At 42.6% G+C, this 9866-nt stretch overlaps 1 protein-coding gene across 4 annotated transcripts in view; it reads left to right on the plus strand.

Annotated features, from left to right (window-relative positions):
* The first annotated feature begins 253 nt into the window (after positions 1–253).
* hdac9b (histone deacetylase 9b) overlaps positions 254–9866 on the plus strand; it is a 37255-nt gene continuing 27642 nt past the window's right edge. For 2 of the 4 annotated variants that reach the window (XM_062063090.1, XM_062063091.1), the window contains exons 1-2: positions 254–631; positions 9508–9749. In XM_062063090.1, the coding sequence (XP_061919074.1) occupies positions 523–631; positions 9508–9749 (351 nt within the window). In that variant the 5' untranslated portion in view covers positions 254–522. Of the gene's footprint in view, positions 632–720; positions 882–9507; positions 9750–9866 lie in introns of those variants that run through there. The other 2 variants (XM_062063092.1, XM_062063094.1) reach the window with 2 other exon arrangements.

Below are 9866 nucleotides of genomic sequence, written 5' to 3' on the forward strand. Positions count from 1 at the left end.
GAAAGGGAGGAGGAATCAAGCCTCCATCTGCAGAGAGGGGAGTCAAGAGACATGCCTTCTGGCAGGAGCTGTAGAAGACAGCTGTGTTTGGTGTAGTATTTTTAAACGCATCAATGCTGCTCCAATCCCCGCGCCTTGCCTGACCTATTTTTAGCCAGGGCTGGCTATTGTTCTATTTCTGTCACCTGTGGGCCACACAGTTGTTGATTCACATGCAAATGAAGCTCACGCCCTCCCCGGCTTGCATTGCTCCCTTTTGCGAGACGCTCAGTGCACACAGTACACACGGCTTTGCCAGGCAACTCTGCTTCGCCTTTGCAGGCTCCTTCCTCTCTGACACTTTGCTGAGAAGAGAAGGCAAACAGTCCTTGCATAGAACGCGGGGCTCCTGCTTTCCAGTGAGAGCGCTGTTCTCGGAGGAGGAGGCGGAGGAAGGCTGTTGTGGCGGTCGCTCCCCCGAGTGGCAATAGGGGTGGCTCTTTCTGTGACGGCGTGCCATGCGACCTGAGCGCTAAGTGGAGTATGCTGCAGACGATTTACGAGAGCGAGTCAAGTTTCTCCACAACAGACGACTGCATCGGAGCCCAGACGCTCCCCAACCAGAGCAGGATGCACAACGTGAACAACTCAGGTGAGCAGCCTTTTTAGTTGTGCTGCCCGGGGGAATCTCAGCCTTTGATTTTATTATTTCCCACCCCTTTTCCTGCTGGTGCATTCCAGCCTCACACGCTCGTCCATCCTCCGTGTGTTTGCCTCTCTCCCTCGCTCCCTCTCTTTCACACTCTCAACTCTGGACTCAGCCAGTCTCTCGTTCTGCGTGTGCAAAGCCAACTCTCAGCTGAGTTTAGAGGTAGGAAGCAGCCAATTCTTCCAGATTCCAGGTATTTAATCTTTGCTGCTCCGTGTGTTGTCCATCAGTGTCTCGTAACAAAGTGTGTCAGATACGATGTTGTTTTTCTACCAAACAATACAGGGAGGAAGGGTTCTGCCACCATTGCTGTGCTCGAGCCGGCAGAAATGAGTCACAGAGAACACAAACGGCTTGTTGTGTTTTTGTACACTTTTTTAGGGAAGTGGAAATAGTGTGACAGGAATGCTGAGGGGACATCTTAAAGGTTTCTCTCAGAACATTTACCACAGACAGTTCTATTTTTTGCTCTGCGAGTAACATACATTATAAACGTACAATGGCTGACTCAAATCTGAATGACTATTCAGTGAATGGATGAGTCACTTTGCCATGCATCTTGCTGTTGATGAAATGTTTGAATGGCCTTTGAATAGCAGTTAGGAGTTGAAGTGAAACCATTGTCATGACAAAGTGCAGATTAGTTCATCTAATTGAATTGGACCAGATTAGAAGACTGCGAATAGACAACATTATGCTTTTGGTATGAAATAAGTTTGACTACAGGCTACGAGCTGCACAAATTTAGAAGTAAGACGGGAGGATGACACATTCCATCTGTCCATAAATCGCCTGGTCACACTTCTTGTCTTTCTGTGTGTGTACGAGGCCTGTGAGGAAAACAACGGCTGCACAGAGCAACTGAATTCAGCCTCCTTGCTTATTCTGTGGGTCAGCTATTCTTAGGTGAGTTATTTTCGGCTTATGGCATTAGCCTGCTAAGATTAGGCGGTCTGTGCGTTATCATTCCATCTTGGCGTGCTCCTGATACAACAGTGCTTTGGAACATATATTTATAGAATTCTCTCATTGGTCTGTTGAGTTTGTCCTTCTCGCTTTATGGCAAACGTGTAGAGAAAAACAAATCTGTTGTTCAGAAGGTGTTGCTTTAATTAGTCTGGGCGGATTTAATACGGGCTTGAGGGTCATGTGCTCTGAATTTTAGGTCAGTGGACATTGTCCCAGGTGTTTGGGGTCAGTTGAGTAAGAGGTCTGTTGTTTCAAGGAAATCACCATAACCTTTTATGCAAAATAAAAGGGCATGTGTGTTTGCAACGTCAGACAAAAACTCAACCAAATGAGCTCTCCACCTACTGTAGGAAACTAATTAGCTCGGTCACCCGGCGCAAAATATCATTCAATCCTACATCAATAGGAACCTTGCATACAATAAAGAGTCTTCCTAACAAGCCTCCTTGTGTGGCTCGTCATGTTTCATCGCAGTGTGTTTGAAGTGGTCACGACTAAATCAGGAAAAAAATTACCGACTATTTTTCATTAGTTTTTGCCATTTTTGTCTTTATTTCCAAAGGATGCTAGTGATGTGTACTCTTTTTTCAGGTATAATTGATTTTTGTTGATTGATCTATGAGCATGACCCAACGGAATATGTATTCACTATTGATAATGTTTAGAAGACTTTACAAATTATTTTTACTGTCAAAGACTCTCCGAGTTTTGCATTCCTTTTGCATTAATACTAAAGGGACGGGCCATTGTGAGTTGTTGTTTGTTGATGGCAGAACAGGAGACGACCAGACTCCTGTCTCGAGTGAGGGGATTTGAGTCAGTTCTCTTTGTTAACAAACCGCCTGCAAGTCTCAAATCTGGCTCAGCTGCAAGGACAAGCCTGTGTCTTAAAAATAAAGTGCCATTTCCTGCTTTAGACTTGCCAGTTGCTGAAAATAACAAGGCACTTAATTAGAGATGCAGTGCCACATTGCAGGCCCAAGGATCCGCTTATTTTCCCCCCGTGTCGAACATCTTCTGTCTTTGCTTCTATTTATATAGTCAGATTTAGATCGGTAAACATCTCAGGCAAGATGCAACACAAAGGGAGCTCAAAAGATGATTAAAAATGGGTAAAATGCACCTAATAGCAATGCAACTGGTGTGATGATGTTCTGAAGGTTGTAACAGATTACATTGCAAAACATTCATTTACATTGCGGCTGTACTTGCTTTGCTGAATAGTGTTCTTGTAAAAAAAAAAAAACATCATTCTGAACACTACTTGTTACTTGTTTCTCCATGTACATATACTTTTTTTTATCCCCGCATTTAATGACACAAGGGCAAACTGAAAGTGTGAAAAGAGCTTTGCACTTTCTATTCAGTGTGGGATATTTATATTATGAATGGCTTGTTTCTCAGGCTAAGCCCCTTTTATTTCAAGCAGCCATCTCAAATTAGGGCCGTGATTGTCGCTGTAACCAAGAGCAAGACTCACGCTACGCAAATGGACTAGAGAAATAAACACTTTCAGGACACTGGCAGTTCACACTGCAGCGGTCAAGGGCTGTGAGTCACCCAATCGCCGCTCAGGGAAGAATTTGGGCATGGGCCCGGGTGCTTGTCTCCCACTGGTGCTAAAAACACATTTAGGGGCTGTCATTCATAAATATCTTGTTTACCAGCGCTTCATGTGCAGGTGCTCCCAGCCAACCTGGAGGCGCCTCATACTAATCCGGCAAAACATTTATAGTCATTGTGGCCCCCAAAGTCCAACACAGTCAGTTTTCTGAAGACAAATTGTGACGAGTAGTTGACCACTGTATGATAAAACAAAATACAACTACCATAAAGCAAAAGTACTCACTTTATTAGTTCAGTACCGACATTTGTAATTGTAATAGAGAGTTGGGAACAATAACAGCAAAACAGTGCAGATACAGCTTGGTCCCAGCTGCCATAATAGAACGTAACAACACACAATACCATTTTGTGCAATTTATTATTTTATTTATAGTATTTTACTCAGGCCTAGCCTAAATTCATCTGGTTGTGACTTTATATCTGATCCTTTTCATGGGTAACTTTGAGTACATTTACATTTTATAATCTTACCTAATGTTTTTTTATTGTAAGTCTTTGTATTGCATGTTTAAGATCTTACTTGTTCCTTTATGACTAACGGATGTCCAAATCCTGCTGGTTGCAAAACAAGTTTCACTTCGGGTACCAATAAAGTAACCTATCTTAGGTCAACCTAGAGGACAGTAATCATGTGCCGTTTGTTTGTGCAGATTTTCAATTCTTTATATTTCACATTTTAGCTGCTAATATTTACATTGACTCTGTAAAAGGAATATGTATATGTAATTGATAATAAATTAATTTTAAAGCTATGTTGTTCCATATCTGTTTATTATCACACTTCCTCATTAGTAGGGTTGCCAAACTTTCCTTGAAAAACGGATTCGTATTTAGTAACAAACATTTTGAGCCCAGAAGAATATCCCTCAATAACTATCTGTTGGATTTTTGATGGACTGGACTCCCACATTGTCTACTAATTTAGCAATTCAATAATTGTACCCACTCGACATCCATTGCAGCCGATCATCCTGTAGTGCGGTTCCTACAGCTGCTGTTTCTTCTTTTCCCCCAGCTGGGGTCTTTTGAGTTTTCTCTTGCCGAGATGTGGGTTTAGATTAGGGGATGTCATTGTGAGTTTGAGACACTTGTGATTAAGGGCTATATGAATACATTTTGATTGATTGAGTCTAAAAAGGAAGCACTTTGTTTATTTTAAGGTGAGAATCAAAAATAGTTGATAAAATGTCAATTTTACACCAAATGTATACCCAGCCCCTTCATTGCTTCGTCACCAATGACAGTATAAAATAGCAAAATATTTATTTTTTAACTATTCTATTCATTCATGTTTGCAAAATGCTACAGTCTTCTTCCTTTTGTGGCAAAGGGCGAGGGTTCGATCCGCAGAAAAAATTATTACTGAAGAAATTGTTACGCATGTATTCGTATTACTCCAAATCATGAATCAAGTAAAATAGTACAAAGTAAAAGTGTTTCACATAAATGAAAAAAAGTCCCAAAAAAAGAAGTCACTATGCCGGTAAGGTTGAAGACAAGTGAGTCAACAAGATGTCCCCTATTCATTATTTAGGAAGCTGTAGTCACTGGTAACCTTCTGGGCTGAAGTAAAAAAAAAAGTGCAAGACAATTCTAATTACTGAGCTGAAGTCTTGCAAGATTTGCTGGCATTGTTTTGTCTTTTAAAAAAATTGTGGTTGGACTCCGAATTGTACCAATTTGGGAGCATTAGACTTCGTACTAATGAACTGAACATTACATGCACGCGACACAGCGTTTTTATTGTTGCTTGCGTTAAATTAAGCTGGGTGCCTCACAAATGCGGCAGTCTTTCGCACTTTGTCTATATTAAGCCTGTGCTCAGAAAAGCGTTTATATTTAACCCTGTTAACTGCCGCTACGGTATTCTTGTCTGCCTACGGATTTTTTTCCTTTGACAGAAGCCGCAGATTTTATGCGTGTGTGCTTTTTGATCAAACAGCGCCCGGTGAAGCATCTCAGTCATAAAATATGTTCAAAATTCATCTCACCGTACCTTAAAGATCTCATTTTCTCTCAAGTTTGCAGCTCAACTCGGTGCTATTTCTGTGGACGTAGTGTGTACGAGAATAGAACAGGGTGCATGAGGCTGTTGTGGTTTCCTCAAGGGCCATTTCGCTCAGCCTCGGTTATCAAATGTGGCCTCAAGCCTTCACACTACCGCCTCCGGCTTCCTCCCTTATCTGAGAAATGGTGATGGAGGCTCTGTTTTAACGCGGCAATCAAAGTGGATATTCTTAACGTCATTCGCAGTTGGGGCAGGGAATGAAATATAAGATTAATTAGATATCACAGTTTCGAGTCCTCCCAGCCAGCAGGTGTTTTTGTTGCTATTTTTAGCACCATTAGGCAGAAGTAGCACCGGCGGCGTCAGGCCGAGTCCTTGAACGGTTCACAGGTTCACGGCTGTTCCTGGAACAGTGCCTATTACATGGAAGTCCTTTTGTCAAGCACTTACACGCCAAGATGAATATTACTTGTCATCGGAGAGGAGTCTGATCCACAGGTACCTATTCCCATGCCTACTGAGCTGCTGCCCTCCGCTGTCATTTCACTGGAGCTGTTTATAGAACACCACAGCCCAGGAGTCCCCGCTGGCTGTCTTCAGTCTTTTGAACCTCCTTTTAAGTCTAGCTATCACTCATTATTCTCTCATGTGTTTGTGTCAGAGGGTTTTTGTCATATTTTTAATGGTGCCTCTCCGTGCTGGGGACGCCGCTCTTTTATAAGCGCTGATATAATAGTCTGTGTGTCACATTGCCACAGCAGGCAGGAGATGACACGCAGCGAGACTCCGTATCTGCAAGATGGGGTGGTGTTGTCGGTGGCGGTGGCGGTGGCGGGGTGTAATTACGTAGCTGGCGTTGCCATGACAACAGCAAGTTAGGGTGGTGGATACTAAGGTGTGGGAGTTGTCACAGACCAGGATTGCGCCACTTGCTTTTATGTTGCTATTTATAATCAGCGCCGCCGCATACGCACAGATTGGTGGCGGTGTATGAGAAAAACAAAACAAACCGATGCCTCACAGTCACAGGGAGCATGAGGGCGTTGCTGCCGATTACCGATGGCTGTTATGGACAGATGCTGCCTACTTGACAGCTTTAAAAGCTTCATTAAAATGTACGATGCCGGATAATGGCATCGCAACAAGAATGTAAAAAGGCAGTCGTGTCAGATTTCTCCCTTAGCTCCAGTGAACAGGTGATAGACTTTACTGTGTGTGTGTGTGTGTGTGTGTGTGTGTTTGCCACCTCCTGCCTGTAGAACATTAGGGCGATGAATGCACTCTATAAATCTCCCCACAGCTTCGGGAATTTCAAGTAGGTTTGAATGTTTCTCCTGCGTCAAAACACTTTGCAGCAGCCCAGGCAGTGTGTGTGTGTGTGTGTGTGTGTGTGTGTGTGTGTGTGTGTGTGTGTGTACCCTTCATTGGCGGTTACATCACCATCACCTTCGCTAACGCGCATAAATCAATCTGGCAGGACGTTTTGGACAAAGCCGATCAGTGGTGACTTCCATGCTCAAATCCCTGTTGAACCGTACGTTTTCTGGTCAAAGATCAGAGGCGGATTTTTACCTCTGACAATTTCAAAACCGATTTTATGCAAGCACTGATTATTCCGTGTGGTTGAAGTAAGTGAACTGTGTTTTAAACTAGACTATATCCTCATGGGAGCCAGCATCCTCTGCAGTGGTCACCCACATGTCCATCCTCAGGAGGATACAGAAAGCTACTGTATCAGACCAAAAGGAGGCCCTGTCTCTTTGAAAAATACCAACAATGACTAACAGATCTTGTTATGATTAAACTTCCACAGACTTGGGCTGGATGTCATTTGTTTATTAAAACAGACAGAAGATGTTATTTAAAGAAATAATTCAAAATGACCATGCCGTCGCTCCGTGCCAAGCGTCCTTTGGGTCCACCGGAGCTGCTCCCAGTAGACGCTGCCGGATGCGATCCAGTGTTTGTTTTTAGAAACCATTATAATTGCAGGTTCACATGAGAGAAAGCTGTGCCTCTCAGTTCTTACTCCTCTCCTCCCATTCCTCCCTCTAGTTCAGTGGTGTCAAATGTACGGCCCGAGGGCCGGATCAGGCCCGCGAACAGGTTTTATCCGGCCCGCGGGATGAGTTTGCTAAGTATAAAAATGAACCTGAAATGTGAATGAAAGAAACAGCTTTTCTAAATGTGTCCACTAGATGTCGCAATAGCGATTCTTTGTATCGTTGTAGATGAGACCTGGGCAAATTAAGGCCCGGGGGCCACATGCGGCCCGTTGAGCTTTTCAATCTGGCCCGCCGGACATTCCCAAATAATTTTTTGAGATCTTTAAGATGGAAACTGTAGCTGCCATTATGATGTGCAGTGATGTTTTCAAATGACCGTAAGTCTTCAACTATACTGAGTCTTTCAATGGTTGGAATCTGTGCTTTTGGATGATATACCAGTTACTATGGTAATCTTATGAGTTACTATGGTCATCTAATTAGTTACTATGGTAATCTACGTCACAGCAGCTCAGATGAGGCACCAAGCAGTGTGGGCGGGAAGCGTTTCCACAGACGCGGAAGGAGATTTTCACAACAAAGTTCTAGAGCAGGGGTCGGGAACCTTTTTGGATGAGAGAGCCATGAAAGCCAAATATTTTAAAATGTATTTCCGTGAGAGCCGTATAATATTTTTTAACACTGAATACAACTAGATGCGTGCATTTTTAAGTAAGACCAACATTTTTAGAGAATAATAAGTCTCTTATTCTTTTGAATAACATTGTTATTCTGAAGTTAACCAATAATAAATAAAATACTTCTTACCATTAATGCGACTTCTTGAACAGGTGCGGTAGGAAACGGATGGATGGATTAAAATGCATGAGAATGATTTATATTTTGAACGTTATTTTTAACACTGTGATTACCAGCTGAATTATTCATTACTTATCGTGTTAAGCAATGTCAGCTAAGATTTATCTGAGAGCCAGATGCCGTCATCAAAAGAGCCACATCTGGCTCTAGAGCCATAGGTTCCCTACCCCTGTTCTAAAGCTTAGTGATATATCACATATATCAGATTGTAGGTGGGTTTAATTTGTAACCTTCGCGTTCATATTTCACTGTTGGTTGCATTTTTGTTGCGTTTCACTTGATTGTAAAATATGTCGATCGAAAGGAGGTGTAACATTCATATTTTGTCAATATTCAGTGTTTTATCGTTCATAGAAAAATGTAAAATTCCATTAAGTTTTTTAAGGCGGTCTGTCATAACGTTTTTAGCATTCAATCAGACATTATTGTGAGGTTTTGTATTAGTGTTCCTAAAAATAGATATACCGGCCCCCAGACACATTTTTTTCTCTAAATGTGGGCCCCGAGTCAAAATAATTGCCCAGGCCTGTTGTAGATGATGCTACATATGTACAAAATAAACCACATGATCATTTGAGGAAAATTATCAAACTTCATAAATAACATACTGTAATTGGATTTTGATATAATTTTTTTTATCTTGATAGATTGAAAATTAAAACCAATGATTTGACTGATGAACATTATCACATAATTTATTCAGACAATATAAATAACAACAAATAAATATATAATACTATTAACCGCAACATGTAAGTGTGAAAAAACCCAACAACATTAGGATTTAGAGTGTCCGCCCTGAGATCGGTAGGTTGTAAGTTCAAACCCCGGCCGAGTCATACCAAAGACTATAAAAATGGGACCCGTTACCTCCCTGCTTGGCACTCAGCACCAAGGGTTTGAACTGGGGGTTAAATCACCAAAAATGATTCCCGGGCGCAGCACCGCTGCTGCCCACTGCTCCCCACTGCTCTCCTCACCTCCCAGGGGGTGAACAAGGTGATGGGTCAAATGCAGAGGACAAATTTCACCACACCGAGTGTGTGTGTGACAATCATTGGTACTTTGACTTTAACTTAACTTATTTGTACAATTTCAGAATGTCCTTGTTCTATATTTAAACAAAGAAAAAAAATTGGATTAAGTTATTGTGCCGTGATTTACCAGTCCGGCCCATTTGGGAGTACATTTTAATGATTTAAAATGAGTTTGACACCCCTGCTCTTATTGATACTTGTTGTAGTTCAATCCATCTATCCATCCTTGTTTACGTTCATTTCTGTTGTTCCACCACCTGTGTCACATGACCGGTAGTGACTTCCTGTTCTTTATTCTCTTTCTTTGCAACCCAGTGGAGATAAAGTCAGAAGTGCCGCTGGTCGTGGAACCTCTGTCTCCGTTGGACCTACGGACAGACCTGAGGATGCTGGGGCCAGGCTCGGAACCGGGGCTCTGGGAGAGGCAGCTCCAGCAGGAGCTCCTGCTTATCCAGAAGCAGCAGCAGATCCAGAAGCAGCTACTCATCAGCGAGTTCCAGAAGCAGCACGAGAAGTTAACTCGTCAACACCAGGCTCAGCTCCAAGAGCACCTCAAGGTGGGCGTTCAGTGGCAGAGCGGTGTACGGCACATCAGAGCGCTCAAAACAAAACAGCATGAAATACTAGAACATTGAGGCCGGGGAAAAGAGACAGCTCAATAATGTAGTGTTTTT

The sequence above is a fragment of the Entelurus aequoreus genome, linkage group LG11 (genome assembly GCF_033978785.1).
Source record: "Entelurus aequoreus isolate RoL-2023_Sb linkage group LG11, RoL_Eaeq_v1.1, whole genome shotgun sequence".
NCBI lineage: Eukaryota > Metazoa > Chordata > Actinopteri > Syngnathiformes > Syngnathidae > Entelurus > Entelurus aequoreus.